The sequence below is a fragment of the Polistes fuscatus genome, unplaced genomic scaffold, assembly GCF_010416935.1.
Source record: "Polistes fuscatus isolate 324 unplaced genomic scaffold, CU_Pfus_HIC Scaffold7, whole genome shotgun sequence".
Taxonomy (NCBI): Eukaryota; Metazoa; Arthropoda; class Insecta; order Hymenoptera; family Vespidae; genus Polistes; species Polistes fuscatus.
Genome location: NW_025113151.1, coordinates 650,266 through 671,052, shown reverse-complemented (window position 1 = coordinate 671,052; position 20,787 = coordinate 650,266). Strand labels below are relative to the sequence as shown.

General features: G+C 33.1%; 2 protein-coding genes across 4 annotated transcripts in view; one reads left to right on the top strand and one right to left on the bottom strand.

The window, feature by feature from the left end:
- Positions 1-16,089, top strand: part of LOC122524360 — a 38,024-nt gene extending 21,935 nt beyond the window's left edge. For all 3 annotated transcript variants that reach the window (XM_043646574.1, XM_043646576.1, XM_043646575.1), the window contains 9 exons: positions 277-523; positions 1,516-1,666; positions 2,785-2,868; positions 3,057-3,149; positions 3,795-3,830; positions 4,289-4,348; positions 13,726-13,786; positions 14,001-15,412; positions 15,491-16,089. In XM_043646574.1, the coding sequence (XP_043502509.1) occupies positions 277-523; positions 1,516-1,666; positions 2,785-2,868; positions 3,057-3,149; positions 3,795-3,830; positions 4,289-4,348; positions 13,726-13,786; positions 14,001-15,412; positions 15,491-15,910 (2,564 nt within the window). In that variant the 3' untranslated portion in view covers positions 15,911-16,089. The remainder of the gene's footprint in view (positions 1-276; positions 524-1,515; positions 1,667-2,784; positions 2,869-3,056; positions 3,150-3,794; positions 3,831-4,288; positions 4,349-13,725; positions 13,787-14,000; positions 15,413-15,490) is intronic.
- A 2,447-nt stretch (positions 16,090-18,536) lies between these two features.
- On the bottom strand, positions 18,537-20,696 carry LOC122523948 (glucosidase 2 subunit beta). Its single transcript, XM_043645935.1, has 2 exons — positions 19,568-20,696; positions 18,537-19,481 (listed from the first exon to the last, which is right to left on the bottom strand). The coding sequence occupies exons 1-2, from the start codon at positions 20,475-20,477 to the stop codon at positions 18,784-18,786; spliced, it is 1,608 nt and encodes a 535-aa protein (XP_043501870.1). The 5' UTR covers positions 20,478-20,696; the 3' UTR covers positions 18,537-18,783.
- Between the last annotated feature and the right edge of the window lie 91 nt (positions 20,697-20,787).

Sequence of the window (20,787 nt, the reverse complement as noted above, 5' to 3'; positions counted from 1 at the left end):
CGATAGAAATGTTAAATAATATTTTATCCTTGTCTTTGCATTTATCGATACGCTGGAAAATAAATAATTTCATTAATTTAAAATAAACAATTTTATAGGAAAAATAATATTTATTAATAGTTAACGGAAAAGAGTCATCGATAGGAGAGAAGATTTTTTACAAAGATTAGAAATCGTAAGATAAAGAAAGCGTTAAAATAGATTAGTAGTTTGGTCTAAGAGATAAAGGGAGGAAAATATGAAAAAGGATCACTGTCACGCGTTTTCAATTTTCAGAACCAAAAAAACGTCGTTTTCATCCATTGAGAGGCTTGAGAAAAATATTCCGAAGAAAAAGTCGGGGTGCCGCGGACGTGCGATTAGTTTCCTCACCTGGAACCGGTGGAAATGGCGAACGAGATGGTTCGGAATTGGTGCGAATTCCACGAGAAGAGGTCACTCAGAGACATCCCGCTGGGAGAGCCGAAGAAGCAAGAAGCAGGAGTGCCAGCGAATTACTTACGGATTCTTGCGATCGTGAAAGGTAAACGACCAAACGTGAAATAAAAAAAGAAACCAATTAACGAGCCTCTCGTCGACGATTAAATTACCTATTTTTGACGAATTTTGAAAATCGACGATTATCTAATTACAATAAATAAACGGTAGGAGCGAGAGAGGGGAATAAAAGAAAAAAAGATCCTAGAATAGGAGGAGCTAACGAAAGAGAGAATAATAATCTCTCTTGCATTTCTAGTAAACGAAGTTCGATCTCTTCCATCGCTTCGATTACTTCGATCGGACGATCATCTCGAAGCTATAAATTGGTAACGCCAGCGAAGCCTCGAAGGTCCTTCAAGCAGTAAATATCTCGATCAATGCGCTCCTTTTATTATTTTTTTTTCTTTTTTTTATATTGCTGTCCAGTGTGTAAACTTTGTCCTCGTCTTCTCAAACGAAGTATCTCCGCATTACGATACTCTTTCGATCTTTCATTTTTTAATCACGCGTTTACGTCCTTGATACTGACAATGAACGTATCCATTCAAATGGAAGACTTCAAATATGATCGAAGTTCCTGGTATTTGTGCACTCGTGTATTTGAATTTTGTCGGATCTCGCAGCACGCAGTATCCATGTGTAAACGAGTTGGAGTCTTTAGAACGGTATCGATTGATTATGGTATTCAATTTCTGGGGTCTAATGTTACACCGGAGACCCTTGACCTCGATTGTAATAGTTACATTCTCTTTTCCAACTGGATTACTATAACTGGTTTATAGGATATTGATGACTTGTGTCGTTGGTTGGTGCTATAAATGTTCTAACTTCATCGCTTTTTTTTTGTTTTTTTTTTTCATTAAAAAACACACGCATACACATTTTTTTCTAATACATACTTGTTAGATTAGATCTCCTAATGTTTTCCTAATATTTGCGATAGTACTAAATAACACACATACACACACAACGATATCATTGTATTCGTTTTATAAAATAACGTATCGATAATATTTGAACGAATCGTTATTTCAGCGTATTCCTGAGGAGAAATGGAACGGAGGATTTGTTCGTAAAGCTACGAGGTGGTGCCGGAAAATTGTCAGTCTCTCACGACAGTGTATTCCCTGGGGAAGTACCTCATACACGGCCTCTATCTTCATTGGACAGTCTGCCAGCTCTCGAGGTCAGTTCTTTTCCTATTTTTCTTCATTCCCTTGCATTTAGAATCAAAATCCGACTCTCCGGAGATTTCCTCGAGGATAAAAGAATACCGTATATCTGTGCCTCTGTCTCCTTTCTTTTCTTCCTAATACTAAATATTTAATATTACTACGCGCGTAAAAGTGAGACTTTTAAATCCAATTGAAAATCGAATACCATGCATATCGATCTTTTAAACGGTCTCCAAGTTTCTAAAATAACTATACGATATAAAATATGTAAAAAAGTTCTAACTAATTGAATTTAATTGTACGAAACCCTCTTAGATATATATGTTTAGAATAAATGTAGAAAGTTTAGATGAAATTGGTTCGATTGTATAACCAATCGTGAACTCTTTTGAGACACGTTTTTAGAATAAATTTAGAAAGTCTCGAAAACGAGATTTGAATGCAATGTTAAAGATTGTTTTCAAAAAACGAATCTTTATAGGAATATACGTAGAATTTACGCGAAGAAGATAATACGAAGAGAACTATCATTATTATTATTATCATTATTATTATTGTATAACTCGATTTAAAGACAGAGAAGTTATTCTAAGCACGTGTGAATCGGATTAAGACGGTTACACATGTCTTAGGATCGACTCGTGACTCGTCTTCTAATGTTCCATTCGCACGATTACACGATGACGAGAGAGATGTTGTTTTACGTTCTAATCATTCCTATTTGCTTCTTTTTTTTTCTAACAGCTATCGCAGTGAATTTAATTACGAACGATCGGTTCCCTCCCTTCGTTTCCTTTTTTTTAACGAAATCATTCCTCGCAATAATTTGATTTAAATTTCGTTACGTTGATTAATAATAGATTTGTCGAATATTCTTCTAGAGTTTATCGAAAAAGTTTTGGTCAAACCTATATTTACTAATAACCATGAGTCGTCGACGGTTCCGTTCTGATAGTCGAGGAAAGTCACGAAACGCGAAGAGAGTGTTTCAATCTCCCTCCTTTCCCCCCTCTTTATTCATTCCATTAACTCGTCATTCTCTTTGTTTCTCTCTATCGCTATATCTTTTTCTCTTTTTCTCTTTCCATATCCAACAACAACACAACAACAACAACAACACAACGGACAGAGACGACAAGAGAGGAAAAGCAACGAGATCGAACACAAAGACTATGCTCCCTACGTAGTCCAAAGGCACAGGATATCCTTGCGAGTGAGTTTTATTCGCATGTTCGACCACAATTCTTTCTTTCTTTTCTTGCAATATCTTAATTACACTTATATTTCATTTATTTATATATTAATTTATTTAGTCCGTAAGAGTTTGTTTCGGATTTTGCAATGAAATTCGACGAACTTATTAACGAAGATTAATAAATAAAAAGGATGATATTTGGACAGGTGCTCGAGCAAATAAAAACTGTCATAGAGAACAGGAACCAGCAACAAGCATCGGCGATTTCCTCTGACAATTCAAACAACACGTTACAACAGGTGGAGTAATATAATTATTATTAAAATTTTCGTGCGCGCGTTTCATTTATTTTCTTCCTTTTGGTATCTTTCTTTTTTTTTTCTAAATTCTTATTTTTATACGCAGAAAACTTTCGCTCGGTAAAACCGCTTACGTTGTTCCGCGTGGACGTCGTGTCATAACTCATCCATAGAGTTGTGTTCGTTTGGGATCTAATGATAGGCAGTATTATTATCATAGATATACATATACATATATATATATACACATGTACTAGGTAGAGATATATATATATAAGAGAACGTTAAAAGCGAAATGTAGAACTTTCACCAACGAACCGAGGAGTTTAATGGTCGAGTATTAATCTTTATAATTTCTCCCTTGGGCTACTCTTTGCATATTTTTTTTTATACTTATTATTTATTGTAATACCGTTTCTATTTTTTTCTTCTTCTTCTTCTTCTTATTTTTCTTATTTTTCATTTCCTTTAGTATGCATATGCCCATGTACACACGTTTATGCACAGTACTGCATATTTCGATTGTAATTGGTACCCATGATATTTATTATCATATTTGGGCGTGTATTAAAAAATCGTAGAAGGCACTTATTTAACTTTCCCGTTAATCTCTGTGTGACATCAAAATTCGTTTTTACGTTTCAGACTGCGGGAGAACGTTATCAGCAGGAAACCTCCGAGGTGAGATAGTGCGAATGTAACACACATTTTCACACTCTTTGTCTATTTATTTGTGTTTTATAATAAATGTCAGTTAGTAATAAGTTGATTCTTCGCGAAGTAAGATCGCGTCGTGGTGATACTACGAACTTTTTCTTATTTTCCTTAGAATCTTTTTAATTTGTTTAATTGTTCTTCTGTTGTTGTTGTTGTTGTTGTTATCCAATCAAATTGGACATTGCTTTTTATTATCATCGTATATTGGAATGCGAAGGAAAGTTAATAAATATGAGTGATAGTAGACAAATTATTATCGATTGTTGGAGGAGAATTGTTAAACGAGTTATACGTTTGTCTCACTTAGCGAGTAATCATTCGCGGAAATTAAGAGTGAGTTTATGGACATTTTCCCATAATGTCGTCTATCTTATAATTGAAGAAACGGTCATACCGTATGTGTATTAATTTTATTTTTTCAGAATCGTTTTGGAAACAACGATAGTCCGGATAAAAGTAACGTCGATGAGAGCCACATCAAAGTAAGTTAATTAAAATGAAATATAATTAAGGAAAATACCAGCGATGATATTTTGTCATCATAGAGACTACTCGAAAGAAACGCAGAGTATCATCATCGTCGAAAGATTTCATATAAATAATTCTAATGGATAGGATCGCGAGTAGGAAAGTTTAATAAAAAAATTACAACATAGCTATCAGCAAGAAAGATAAGGAAAAGGAAGAAAAAAAAACGGTGATTCGACTGGCGTTCTTCGAAACGTTTTGCGTCCCTTTGAAGTAGGTGGTACACGTTCATTGTTCTGCTTCTCTCACGTTGGCGCAAGCAACTTTGCGTGGCTTGGCCATTATTGTTTCCGGCTCTTTTCGCGGCAAATATTATTTCTCTTCTTTCTCTCGTTATCCTGATATTTTAGCAAAATTTTTTACCATTAAAAAAATAATATAAATAATTTGAATTAATTTCTTTTTTCTTTTTTTTTTTTAACATTTTCAATACATACGCACGTGTGCGCGTAACCGTGTATGTGGGTCATCTTTGAGCCATATACCAGTTGTTTGTTTTTCTTTTTTACCTGTGTTTTGCAACGCCAGCGAAAACGTTCATAGCGTTCGCTCGAAAAATCTGACTGAGTCACATATATGTGGAATTGAAAAGCGTCACGGTTCGTTGATTTTTCAAATTTAAGCTCATTAACGAGAGTCAGAATGAGAACAGAGCAAAAGGCAAGTCAGTCTTTCGAGAGTGAACGCGGAAACGAATAGGTAGTATAGTGTGTTCGTGATATTTATTTTACCGTTACTTGGCCCCCGCTTAGTCGTTAACAGAGTTGATCCAACATCATTTTCCTCAAATTTCGCCGTAATTCGTTCTTTAGAAAAATCACTTTTTTTCATTTACATTCGGTTATTATACATTTACATTTATTTATTTATTTTAAATTATCTACGATGTTTGCAAAATTATATGCGTCACAATTAATTTTACAAAATAAATGAGAGTCAATTTTTTATAGGATTTACAAGAATATAGGTCTTACAATTTATAATTATGCACAATATGTACTTATAATATACATCTATCATTGATTGCATTCTTCTGTAGAAAATAATTAGTCAATGATTTTTTGTCGATACGATATTCTATACAGAAGTTAGTCAATGACTTTTTGTCGATACGATATTCTACAGAAAAGTTAGTCAATGATTTTTTATCTACAGAAAAGTTAGTCAATGATTTTTTATCTATAGAAAAGTTAGTCAATGATTTTGTATCTATAGAAAAGCTAGTCAATGATCTTTCGTCGGTAAAACAGATTTACACATAAATTTCCTACATTGCCCACCGTCGGTAACTTATCGGTCGCCGATTTGGTCGGTAATGTAGAAATCCTTCGAAATTAGCAACAGAATTGTAAAACTCGATAATATCTTTCTTGCAACATCGTTATCTAGTTTATTGAATAATTTTTAACTATTATATATATTTAATATGTATCGGCTTAAAAAATAGATTTTTTAATTACTATTGAAAATTGTTATAAAAAAAAGTCGACTTGGGTAGCAGTTGGAAGAGAATTTGCAATTAAATAATTTAATTATAAATTCAATTAATATATAATTACATACACACCGAGGTTTGCAATGATATTTTTATTTATTTTTATTCTTTTTTAAGTATATATGTATTATTTTTTATATTATTATTATTATTATGCACCAAAGTAGTATACTTTCCTCGAGTATTATTACGTAAAAGGATTTACTATGTTACGATCGACTTTTCTCAATCCTTTCGAAACGAGAAACCGACTTGTGCAATGATAAAACGGAACTATTATATATTTTTTATTTATTTTTTTTATTATCCTCTTCTTAATGGACAATCATTGAGGCAGGTCATTAGTGCCTTATAGAAAGATTTAGAATAATGAAAATATATTTCATGTATATTACGTTACACATCAAATATTCTTATTATGAAAAAAAGAAACCTTGTGTCATTTTTTTCAGATACGTCATAAAATCGTAGAAGCGTTACCTCATATACGCGTTTATGATATTTTTATTTTTATTATTTCTATTTTTTTTAAATATTATATATATGTTGCACATTACATATACTATTAATTTTGTAATACGTATCAATTCAATTGATATGTTAAATAAGTCGTAATAATTGATTAGCCGTGAGAAACAAGTTGTTTTTTTTTTTTGTCTTTCTTCGAATCTTTTAAGAGATTAGTAATATCTATCGATATTATTATATACTTTGACATTTACATTGGAGCCTAACGGCAGACGGTAGAGTTGGTAAGCCGGTTTGGTATTTACGTGGCATTTGTTGCAGTCTTGCTTTCGTCATGGCGTGCTTGCAAGGCCAAAGAATCCATATGAATCTTTGATCGAGATTTATCTGCTTAATTCGGAGCATCCGAGACGTGGACAGACCATATATATTTTACATAAATACGCGTTAATTTAAATAAACAAATCGGTTGAAATTTCGTTTCATGTAAAATTATTAATTGCATGTAGTCTAATCAAACGATTATTACGTATGCTATTTGCATGGTTACATATGAGAAATGATGATAAATGTTTGTTAGAATTGAGGAAGCGATGGGGAAATTTGAATATGAATGTACTAATTACACCATAAAGAGATGCATAAAAGACTCTAATCAAAAAATCAAGGAAGTGTTACATAAATCTGACATTTCCTAGAATTACATAAATTTATTGTATTTATCTGTTTTTTTTTTTCGTTCTATTTTTAAATGGTCAGAGACCTAACTCGTGACACAGAATAACGTTCTGACATTCGCGAGTGAGTTTCACTTCGAGGAGAGTGAGCTAAGTTCAATTACAGAATAATCTTAGATGACATAACAAAGTCGATGAGAACGTGGGTCTTCCTGAAGACCATCCTCGACAAGGAAAAACCATAATCGTCGTAGTTGTTACTTGTTGTTTCGTCAAATAGTCAATGTTGTCATCATTTTATCTCTTTCCATCTTCATATATATTTCTATCTTTCTTGGAGGAGAGAAATAAAGAAAGGAAAAAAGAAAAAAAAAACGAGACAGACGTGATTGTTAAGAAATCTTGATTATTCTAAAAAAGAGAGAGAGAAAGGAGAACTTGTAGGTGAACGACATGATTGAGAAATCCAGTTCGAGGAAATACTCAGAAAATGTATCCGCAAGGATACATTTGTAATAGTTAGATAATTGACATTTTTTTTTCTTCTCTCCTACGATTTAATTGAAAAGAGAAATTTTGATAAAATCGCTGTATTTTGTAAAAAAAAAAAGGTGTGTATTTTTACAAATATTAATTGAATAACGTTATTTAGATTATTATCAATCGTATATTAAAACGCGATAAGATCTGGATAGATTTTCTCTTTAATTGCAAGCAACGGTGCAGTTTCTTTCTCAGTTCGGTATATTACAGATGAAAAAGCAAACCAACGTCAATAAATCGAAGAAAAATTGGTCGTAGTTCTCGCGAGTTCGCGCGAGTTTTACGTAGATTTTATTTAGAGAAATTTGTTAACAAACGCAAACGACAATAATAAGTGGAAAGTATAGAGAAACGATATTTACGATCTGCGATCTACGATCTAGGAGAGACAAGATAACGGTGTTGCTACTCATCTCGTTCTGCAGCTGCCAGCTGTTACTATAGCATACTCTTAACAAACTATGAAACCTTTCGTTTGCTCTTCCTCTTTCACCCTCCTCCTTTTTTCCTCCTATTCCATTAGAAACTCACCAAACTCGCGTTAGATCCTTTCAACGTCCGATCTTGAGAAAACATGTGATTTAGAAAATTTCTCTTTTAAAGCAAACTGATCGACACGCCTGATTTGTAAATTAGATTGTTTCCCAGTATTATTATATCCACAACGGTATTTGAAAGAAATTTCTTTCTTTCTTTCTTTTTTTCTTTCTTTTTAATAAAGTAAAGAGCGTGTCCGAAAAATGGAAATATCGAATCCCATAATCCTAGCAGCTGCACCCACCACCTCCACGATCTCTCTCTCTCTCTTTCTCTTTCTCTGAAACGGCAATGTTCTAGTCTACCCACTCCCAAAACTCTCAACCAAGCTGGCAACTTGAAAGGAATCACAGCACAGTCGAACGATGCGTTTTCCACGTGCGACACGCGTTTCTATCTAGAAATTGATTCTTTTTCTATCTGTCCATCTATTCGACGCTGACACATACACACAGGCACACGCATATTGTCGAATTGCATTCGACTCCCCTTTCGAACGCGAGTGAAGGGCTTCTTTCGTGTCTCCCCCTCGTCGCGCGTGCACACATACGCAAACACACACACACACATATATATATATATATATTTATTTGTTCATAAGTTTGATAGTCTGTACGTGTTTGTGTTTGTGGGTTGTGTGTATTTGTAAAGCCCATCGATCGTCGAGCGAACGAGAGAACGAAGTAGCTCAGTTGTAACGAACCTGTCGTTCGTACCACTGACATCGAGTCATTACGTTCAACTATATTGGGTTTGGGCTTTTTCTCATTCTTTTTTACATATTTCCTTTTTGTATTTATTTCAATCTTCAATTCGTGCGAATAAATTATTGTATTTCTGTTTTGAGTGATGATCATTCGAAAAGTGTTTAGAAATAATTTCGCTCTCTAAAGGATTTTCAAAAGAGTGTTTGCTCGTCGAGTGTTTAAAAGATAAACGCGTTAATAATAATTGCACTCTTCGATGTACCAAGCGCGTAAACATTAATCATACTTTTAGCATTTTTAGTCGAGGGAAATGAGCGTTGAAAGATAATTCAATTTATTTGATAATTCTTTAACGATTTTTGCGCTCATTCTCGTTTGGATTTCATCACATCGCGAGTGTTATAAAAATGGTTGTAGTTGTTTCTCCTTATGGTGATTTTTTTTTGTCGTTTACGTGGGTGGAAGTCGTAAGTAATTGATTAAAAAAAATAGGAAAAAGGATTGGATGATCTCGTCTCTCCTTATCGTCTTTTTCTTGTTCATCGTCGATCACATCCTCCCACGATACTCGAGATCGTTTCCCTTTGAAATAAAATGATCGAGCAGGAGTTTGATATCAAATTTACAAATTAGATCCTTTATCCTTTCTTTTTACGTTTAGGATAATGATCGATTAGGTTTCTTTATGCATCGTGTTCTCCGAGTTGAACTCTTCTTCTTTTCTTTTCATCGAAGTACTGCTGCTGATCGATCGGGTTTACTTTGACGTAATATTTAGCCAATTTTATTATCTTTTATTTGTTTCCTAAATAGTCGGGTTAATGAAATTTTCCTGTTTAATCTTTGTCCGATAAAAATAAAATAGATTTCTAAATACGTAGCAGGTATATGCGATTCAACCATATATGTCGATGTCACGATACTTCGCAAAAAAAAAAACTTAGCCTGGTTCGATCAACAGATAAGATTACTCGGAATTATCGATTGATGTTTTTAAAAAGCGAACACAAAAATTCTCCCCTGTTCGTATCTTATCGAAATTGTCGTGGGTTAAGATAAAAACGATCTCGTTGGTCAATCCTTTCAATTCTCTCTCGGTCTATATCGTTTATTATTAGTATATCTTTAACCAACTTCACGAGAGGATATTAACAGAACGCTACTTATTATGGTTAGTCTTTTTTTTTTAATAATCATTTTTCCTCGATAGCCTAATTGAAACAATAATTATTCATCAGCCTTGTTTTTCTTCTTTTTTTTTTTCATTTATCTATCATTACAAATATATTTCTACTTTTCTCTATTAATATTTAATATTTTTCGTAGGAAAAATCATTCCATTTAATAGATGCAATAAAATACGAGATAAACCATTAATCTCAATCTTAATCCTAAACCTAATCTACTACTCGGAGATATTTATATTTATGGTCAGTTTTTTCTTTTTTCTTTTTTTTTTTTTTTTCTTGTACCACAATCTTTCTGGTCCGTTAAAAACATTTCTATCTATCTACCTATCCATCCATTCATCCATTTATCTCTGTCTTTCTCATTTGCTAAGACGTAGCAACGTATCCATTTATCTTTCCATTTTTCTTTACTACTTCCATCACACGATGTATAGTTAATCTTTTAAAGGAGATCTTTCAAAAAGTAGTCACTTTCTTTCGTACGTAAGAAGATTCGTTTCGCGTGAAATCATTTGTTGTGTTCCTCAACCGGAAAGAAAAAAGATACCTAACGATCAGGACATCTCTTTCTTTCTTTCATTATCTTTCGTTCCGGTCGACTTAGTTTTTTTAATTGAACCCTTTTCGTTCCGTTCGAATATGACTAACAGATTTTTTATCGAGATATTTTGTCAAAGTATTTAATTATTAAATAAATATTGAATAATGCAATGATTACATCAACGACAAGTTATTCATGATTACGCATTGACAATTGTTACTAATTAATAAAGAATATATATATGTATACATGTTATTTGATCTCTTTGTTTAACCACATTAAACGACAATAGGACGGAAACACGAAAGCGTGCCAGATTGTTTGACATCCTTCTAATGTCACGTGAACTATCACAAATAAACTTTGAATGCACAAACGTATGAAATGCATGGCTCTTCGTAGTTGTGTCGTCGTTGTTATAAATTCCGGAACGCTCCCTTTTTCAACCATGTGAAACGTCACCATGTCGAGTTAATGAAATGCCAAGCAAACGTTCCAAAGAAACAGGCTAATTTATCTCTCCTTAAATCGTTATTTTTGTATATTTCCTTAGCGTGTCTCTAATTAATGGACATAATTCATTGTCTTAAATTCGCGTTTACGTTATTTCAGAGTTTTATCGTTTCTCTCGCTTTAATTGCTCCTTTCGATTGTATTCCAGAATATAATTATTATAATAATAATAATAATAATAATAATAATAATAATCTTTTTGCGGAATACATATGGCAAAGATTAGATCATTCGTTTATTGATTTTTCGTCGATAGGAAAATGTGAAAAAAATAATGTTTAGATCGATAATAGTCATTCCAAATTAGTATAACAAAGTATGGTGATTTATGGTGTTTTCTAACGGTGAAATCACAGCACCGGTCCTTTCTCTTTGTTTGCACATGACCGTGCCGTGTTAGACGTGTGGGACATTATATTGTTAGGCTTCTGATGTCGGCTTGCAAAGAGAGACAACAAGGCTAGAAGATCTATCTAACAATAAGAAGAGAAACGGTGCTAGATCATCGATCTTCTCTCTTCTAAAGCGATCTCATCTATTATCTATCTTCTCGTATACCTAACGTGTTTCCTATATCTTTTATCTTTTTCTTTTTTACAACGATTTAATTATAAATAATACTAATTAAAGAATTTTCTTATTGTGCTAACTAAACAAACGTGTGTTATTGATAAAAATTCATAGATAAAACGTTGAGAAGTTGATTAAAGAAAAAAAAGTAAGTAAAAGTCATCTAACTGGATGACTTACGATCGATCACTTGCACTTTGCATTTTTTTCAAAGAAAAAATTATATCAACTATCCGTTATCGGCACGTTGACTACTGCTGGAAATTCTAACTTGAAAATATTTATTTATTTTCATTGCGATCGATTTACTTTCTCTTTTCTTACCGGAAAATATGATGTCGTAATTTCCGTTTAATACCTACGTACATCCGGTTAGAATGTACTGTTACCAATATGATCAATAAAATGTGATTTCTTGTTAAATCTAAACGCTTACGTGCGTCTCTTTGTCTCTGATATATCATCGAGAAGAATAAATAAATAAGATAAAAAATTATTATAAAAAAAGAATGGTGTCTATAGGTCGTGGGCGATCGAACGTGGGTAGATCATTGCCCTAAATCTTTGTAAGGAGCGATGATGATCTATAGATCTTTTAATCCTTTCGTCATAAGCTTCGTTGTCGCTTCTTCTTCTTCTTCTTCTTCTTCTTCTGAGGATTTAGGTTGAGATTATTATATTAAAACATGACAAAAAAAAACAATTCAATTAGAATGTTAAAATGATCGAGATGAGATCTGTAGATTTTTTTAAAGACTCAGTCAGACTCGTGTCAGAGAAACGAGGACGCAATGTGAAATCCTGGGAAAATAATAAAATTGTTCTTTTGTATGTTCTCTTAACTTAAAAATAGAATTACAAATAGTTACGAAAAATTCGCACGAAGTATTAAGAATAATTCAATTCAATTAAACGACTATTTGCATTGATTTATCTATAGATCAGCTGATCCAAATGAATGATCGATACGAAAAATAATCCGATAGAAAAAAAACGAAGGATCGGGCATAGATCATAATATAGCGTAATCAAAATGGTGGTGTCACACCGAGAAAGTAGCATATCCTCGAACATACGAGCAATAATCGAACAATTGAATTTAAATCCGATCGAGAGAAGAAGATTGATAGATCGTACGAAAGAAGAAACAGTTAGACGTCAAAACTATCAAGGGATACAAACGAGTGTCCCGAAGATCACTATAGGTGTTTATGGTTGTAAAGAAAGGATCGATTACGAATTACCAGGTGCGATAAGATCTGCTTGTAAGATCGAGGCTCGATCGAGATCTAAATTGGTGGAAGGGAGACAGAGAATCCCATTGGTTCCTCAACGAAGTCATTGCAAAAAGAAAGAGGTAAAATTTCATATCTCTCTCTTTCTCTCTCTCTCTCTCTTTCTTTCTTTCTCTCTCTCTCGAGAAAATAAAAAAGAAAGATGCGATCTATTAAACTATCGATCAATTACACTATATATTTTACTTATCTTTTGTATGTTAGTTTATAATTATGATGGTGGCCAAATTGTAGCCACGAGTTTTGTTATTTTTTGTAAATGTTAATTATTTCGATATACTAACGATGATTTATTATAACGAACCGATAGAAATGATATAATTTAATTATTATTAAGTTATTTATCGAAGCGGAATCGTAAAGTGAAATACGACTAGAATGACAAGAAGCTCTCTCGCGAGAGAGGAAACCTCTTTCTTATTTTTCTTTTAGAAGGTGTACCGTAGCGTAGGCACACCACCTGCAACCGGTTTCGAACGATCGCGGTTAAGTGACTTGACGGCAACCGTTATACCGTTATAACACATGCATACATAGATGCAACATACATTCGAGAGTTTACGCGAACCAACGTGATTGTTGTTTAAAAATTAGTATTATTTGACGCGACGCGACGCGACACGACGTTTATGCGTTAATAAATTATTTCAAGTATTTTAATTTACGAACTTGATTAAGCGAGGACTAACTAATTAAATCGTTTGACGATGATGATACGTTTATGTTCAAAAAATTCTTCTTCTTAATGTTTTTTTTTTATCTTTTCTAAATGCTACTTTTTTTTCCATGTTTCAGGTCACCAAACCTGCGAAAGAAAATGTCGAAAGGACAGTTTCTACGGTGAAAGAGGATTTACGTAAGTATATTGAATATTCATTAGTCTACTCTATTAATAATTTATCAGAAATCGTATATACTTTAACAACGAACATTTTTCTATGATTTATACATGTAAAATATATCTGATATAATTGTGTATTCTATTAATTATATAAACTATTTATATAAATATACATTAATAATTAGATATTTAAATGAAAAACTACTTTCTATTCGTATTAAATTTGTAGCTCAATTCGAGAGTGCCAGCTTGAATCACACGGCAGCTCTCCACAGAATTTCGGTTAGACCTAAAAATCGTCGGCCTCCTAGACGTGCTCCATCGATGACCAATAATAATACATCGGGTTTAACGATAACAACCATAGTCGAGGATACAATGGACGATGTGGATCAGCCTAAATCTCCTACCAATATTGTCTCATCCTCGCCAACGGAATCCAAAAAGAGTATAACGTCGGTCACGCGAAAATCTTCGGCTAGGACATCGCGAAGTTCGGATATCTTTGAAGGCCTAGAATCCCCACAACCCCAACAACAGCAACCACCGCAACCACAACCCAGACTACCTAGAAAACCTTCGAGCACTGCATCCTTGTCACCCGACAGTCTGGATGCACCTAATGCTTCGAGAACAAGCCTTGAAAATAACGATGAACAAGTAGAAATCAGATCGGTCGCAAGGAGACCATCCAATCGAATATCAAAAGGATCGGATGTTTTCGAAGAATTAGAATCTAAGTTACCACGTAGGAGATCATCCTCGAGTAGATTATCAAAATCGCCAGACAGTTTGGAAACTACCTCCTGTTGGTTCTCCAAGTCAACAGAGGGCTTTGAGAATTTAATAGAATACGAAGAAAGCAAACCGGTAGCTAAAAGACTGCTCAATCCAATCTCTAAATCAAGCGATCGTATATCCAAGTCATCGGACAGCTTAGAAGCCATCGAAGCTTTAACCAGCGACGATTCGATAGAACGTAGAAGAAGTAGTTTTGAATTTCGTGCACGGAGATCGTCCAAATCTATTTCGAAATCGTCCGAAAGTTTTGAAGTACTCGATCAGAGTTCACACGGTTCGGATATCGTTCAAGAATTACAAAAGCGAAGTAGTATCTCTGATATGAATCTTTCCAGAGGTAGAAGACTTTCTAAAAGTACATCCAAGTCTTCCGAAAGTTTTGAAAGGATCGACATAAGCGATTCGAAAAATGTTGAACTTGACGAGAAGGAGGAAGGAAAAGAAAAAGAAGAAATTGAACAAGAAGAGGAAGAGGAAGAGAAGGTCGTGAGAAGGAGATCGAGCAAAAGAATGTCCTCCGAAAGTTCGGACAATCTCGACGTTGAGGATAGATTAGAAAATAGAAGAGTTAGGCGAATACCAAAAAGAGTATCTAGTACAAGTATCGTTGATATTATTCCAATGGATGATAACGAAGAAGAGAGAAGGTCTATCAGAAAATCCAGATTACAAAAATCATCAGAGAGTTCAGAATTGGGAAGCACCGATACATTGGATTCGGAAAGAAGAAATAAATCGTCCGAGAGTACCGAAACTTTGGATAGTTTAGAGAAAGATGTCGAACAGGATAGGAAGGAAGAGGAGATAACTGACAACGTTGTAGATAGACGTGATAAAAATGTAAGTTAACAAATCTAATATATTTTTGATCTCGTAATCATTAATATTTGCCTAACGACTATTCGTCTTTTTTTTTAGGATTCTTGGTCTAGCCGAAGTATGACAACAACAGATTCGGATCAAACATCAATGGCGGATGGTACAGAGGATTCAAAATCATTGATATCACCGGATAAATTTTATTGGCGTCAATCGTCCGAATCCAAGGAAAATCTAGATATTCATCAATTATTAGCTATCACTATAGTTACTCGCATGGCCGATAATGGTAACAATCAACGTAGTCCTGTTATTTATCCAAAGAAGAAACAACAAACTTCCCCGCCAACTTCGCCCGTCGCCAAACAGGATGATAACAAAATGATTTTTGATAATCTTTTAACGAACAAGAATGACGAGGATCTTCAAAATATGTTGAATGGAAATATATCGGAGGTCTCAACCGATACTAAAAGTTTCAAAGAGAAACTTATAATGTTTGAGAAACTTGGAAAGTGAATTCTGTTTTCTTTTTTTTAATGCTTTTTTCTTGATTCCAAGTATAACATATTTTCACGCTTCCAGTAAGATTGTCGGATTAATTCATTCGTTAATTTGTCGATGGACCATTTCTTTTCTTTTGTTTTTTTTTTTGTTGTTTTTTTTTGAGAGAGAATACTTTCTTCAAATTGATTTTTTTCTTTTTATATAAATATATATATAAACAAATAATAACAACGACGTTCTAGCCTGGATAAAATATTATTAATCATGCATTTTCTATATGGGCCGATAATAATGATCCCATATCTTTTTGATAAATTATATATATATATATATATATAATTTTTTTTATATACAATGAATCTTTTTTTTCGATTCGGTAAAGTATATATTTACATATATATATTATATACGTACACATATACATAAACACACATCAATTATAAAATACACTATTCGTTTTCTTAAAAAGAAGGCGTTAGAGTGTAACGAAGAAGCTAACTCTCTGTTCGATGATTTGTAAATAATAATTAGACGAATTTATGTCTCTGAGAAATGACGTAATATATTTTATTCGTGTATAAAAAAAAGAAAGAAGAAAAGCTGAACAAATGAGAAAGATATAATATTGTTGAGAGAAAGAGAGAAAGAGAGAGAGAAAACTATATATAAAAAAGACAAAAGGAAACAAAATGTTCTTCGAAAATTCTTTTATCAATGAACTTTCATTAATTAAAAGTTCATCCTCTCTGTTTACCACCACCACCACCACCACCACCACCACCACCACCACCACCACCACCACCACCACCACCACCACCACCATTACCACCGATGACGAACCTCTTTGAAAAGAAAAATTTCACCTGGTTGCAGTATTAATCACGGTGCCTGTATCCCAATGAAAAAAAAAAAGAAAAATATATATAATTGCATCGTGCTTCTTTGGAGACTCGTAGAAGATTTAGTTTATAAATGTATGCGTCGTTGTACAGTAGTATAGTATATACATATATATATATATTTTTTTTTTCTTATAAGCGATTCTCTTCTCAAGAGAATCGTGCATATGAGAATATATAATAAAATATCATATATTTTTTTTCGTGTCGTGTAAATAAAAAAGAAAAAGAAAAAAATAGAGAACAAAAAAAATAATTATGAGGATAAAGCGTATTACAATGTACTAACTACTATCAATTGTGAAACATAAATGGCATAAGTTAATAGTAATCATCGTTAATTATCATCATCGTCGTCGTCGTCGTCGTCATAATCATTCTTCTCCTTGCAAATGATTTTTGACGAGGTGTATAATACACAAATTCCGCGATTCGAGGTTTTAAAAATCTTTTTTCAAAAAATGGTAAGGAATGAAAAAATAATAATAAAAATAAAAAAAAAGAAAGTGCATATCATCTTAAAACATATTAATGTCTGTTTTCTCGTTGTTAGAATCTGTCGAGTGCCTTAAACTAATAGTTAGAGACTTTTAATCAAGATGTTTCAATCAAAATATTATTTATCTTTAATTTCGTAGATAATATGTGTATGTTTAATAGTCGAAAAACTTGCAAAGTAAAATATCTGAATATGCATAAAACGAAGAAAAAGAAAATAATGAAAGGAAATAAATGAAGAGACGATAAATAGGATTAAAATCATGGGATAATTAAAAGTAAAGAGGATGTAAATAAAGTTTGCCATTATGAATATAGTTTGACAACAAAGTTTTTCTTTTCTCTTTATTGAACCTGCTTACTGATGCACCATAGGGATGCACACTTAAAAAATTACAAAATACTTCGCTTGTATACTCTTCGATCTCGTCAGAAAATTTCTACGTATGCATGATAATGGAATTTGGTATGTAAAAACCAACAACAAAAAAGAGAAAAATTATTAGAAAGATATTTTACATCTTTGAGTTTATATTAATTTTTTCCGCGAATTAAAAATATTAAAAAAACATCCCTTAGTAGTAAAATTCTATAAACAATATGATTATTATATCTTATTTTATTATACCGGTCGCTTTTTTCGTAGAAATCTTTAACGTATAAAAGAGGAATGTAACATTTGTATAATATTGGCAATGATCATATGTATAACAACAGTTTCTTTTTTGCTTGTTTAGTGATATAGAATATCTTTTAGCACAACAATTCACGCTTTACGAATAAGTTGAATCTGTCGTATATATAATATATGCTCCATTATATATATATACAATCGCATGTAAATCTTAAATGTTGCAAATCGATAAAAGTCCTGTTTTTTTATATCATTATTATCATTATTATCATTAATATTAATATTATTATTATTATTTGATGCCAAACCAACACTGTGGAAAAATCACCGATACAAGGACGAATAATTGCAAGAAACATGCCTCAATCATACTTGTTATCCAACTTAGAATTTTCACGAATGCATCAACAAAATTCTTCTCACTGAGAAGGCTTTATATTAATTATTATGCATCTTTCCCTGACAGTAAAGAAAATATGTTGTGCTTATCACCATTTCGTTATGACTTACAATATAAATTAACTAAAGAAACAACGACTGCTGGAAAATGCCAGTGTACATCGTTACTATAATAATAGGAATTAAATATTTCTAAAATTCTAATCCATTGCTCTGTATAACATGTTCTTCTTTAATTGATTTAACTTGTTTGCTTTTTGTGTAGAGTCTAATGCTTGCAAATACTATATTAAAGAAGAAACACAAAAAAAGTAGATATTAAAAAAAAACGTAATTAACTCTTCTCGCAATCATGTCCTTCATTTTCAAGACTCACAAATTATGTGCTTCGAATATACTGGGTATGTGCACCATTGAACACACTTTCAGAAAAAAAAAACCAAAAGAAAAAGAATTTACAATTCATCATGAGTATCTTGTTTTTCTGTACTTGGATTGCAAAGCGCAGGCGTGACAAATTCCATTGCGTATTCGCAACGGCTTGGTTCTGTTACAGAAATAAGTTTATTTTCTTTGCCACAACTTAAATTAACAATAGTTGAACGAGCTGGACCGTTCCAGCACGTAAGACCTTTGTCATATCTTATTTTTGAATATTTGTTACCTTGTCCTCCTATCCATTCGCTCCAATATCCTAAACTAACATCACTTCCACCAGATTTTGATCTTTGTGATGCTTTTCCAAATAGGCAAAGGGAATACGTGTATTCTAAGTCGGAGTAATCGAAACATTCTCCATCTAACGTTACGAATTCGTCCTCTTTTCCATAATCACGTTCCAATTTTTCCTCCAATCGTTTTATTTCTGAATTGAGATCATTTACTGCTTTCTCAGCTTCTTGAAATCGTTCGCGTGCACTTGTTGCTTCGTCTATGAGTACTTGAGTTTCTTCATCATACTGAACTTCAGGTTCTTGCTCATCAGGTTCTTGTTCTTCAACTTCTTTTTCATGCTCATCCGCGATATCTTCTTCCTCTTCTATATTATCGTGCTCCTCTTTGGCATGTCCTTCTTCCAATTTTTCTCGAGTTTCTTCTTCCTCTTCTTCTTCTTCTTTTTCTTCTATTTTGCGTTCTGGATGTTTAAATATGCCTGCATATAAAAGTATAGATATTAATAAAAGAAAATATCATTATAGAGATTAATGGGATGCATATAAATATAAAAATGTAACTAACCTTGTTCTAGCATGACAAATGGTTTGATATTACCCCAAGCTGTTTCTATAAATTCTTGCAACGATACCTCTTTCTGATTATTCAAAAAGAACATAGCTTCCTCTTGGGATACAGCTCCGTCACGATCTTTATCGAAGGTAGCTCTAGTTTGTAACTCTGCTATCGTGACTGTATTACTGCCATCGGAATCTAATATCTTGAAGTAATCTTCAGCTTCCGATTGTCTTATTTCTTCTTCCTCTGTTGTTTCTTTGGGTGCAACTTGTTCGGGCTTATCCACTTTGTATTTCATCAAAGCGACGCTTTCTCTTTCCTCAGCTTGAATTTTCAAAATTTCCTTTTCTTTTTTAACTTTCGTAGCTTCTTCATAATCTACCCATAATTTCATGAAATGAGCCTGGGTATCGCTCTTGATCTGTTTACCTTTGGCAACCATTTCCAAGCGTATCTTGTTACCTTCCTTTTGCAATTCCTCAGCTTTTATTGCTTCTATTCTAGCTTCTCTACCAAGATCATGACAATTGTTAACACATTGTTTAGTAGAAGTATACTCATCGCTACCATCACAACAATCACAAATGTTGTCATTCACCCATGTAGAGGGTATGTAAATAGGCTTGTGACCAAAATTTTTACAATAGAAAGAACCATTTTGGCAAGCTGAGGTTCCAGGTTCATCACTACCGTCCCCGCAATCGCAATAATCGTCGTTGACATAATGAAATGGTATCAATAAGCTACCATCGAGACATTCAAAATCACGATCGGGTGCATAAAGTGTACTTTTTGAAACCGGTATACCTCGAATGTATGAGACCTGTGAGCCGGTTACGTGGCCGAATTTATCAAAAAAATTCATACATACCATGAACAATAACCATACAGAATATTCTTTCATCCTCTTCAACATACTTTTTACCTGTTGCTCTTAAAGAAGATTCTTTTTCTCTCTTTCTCTCTCTCACACTCTCTCAAACAATTTTCTTATTTCTAAGTAAAGTCTGAAGTGTATGTCTCTTTCAAGTGTAACCAATATCACGTACACTACGTGTAGAATAGGGCTACCTTAAATACATACATATATATATACACACACACACACTCACACATTTGCAACTTCATATATTTCTCCAATCACACACTATAATACGTGGATTATAGGTATCACAAAAGCAAATATAGATAAGAAAGGAAACCCGAATCAAGATGGACGTCGAGCA

Excerpts from the sequence above, each read along its gene's own strand:
- LOC122523948 (XM_043645935.1), bottom strand. The coding sequence starts at position 20,477 with ATGTTGAAGAGGATGAAAGAATATTCTGTATGGTTATTGTTCATGGTA. Across the intron at positions 19,482-19,567 it reads ATTTGTCATGCTAGAACAAG|GCATATTTAAACATCCAGAA; the intron begins GTTAGTTACATT and ends TTTTATATGCAG.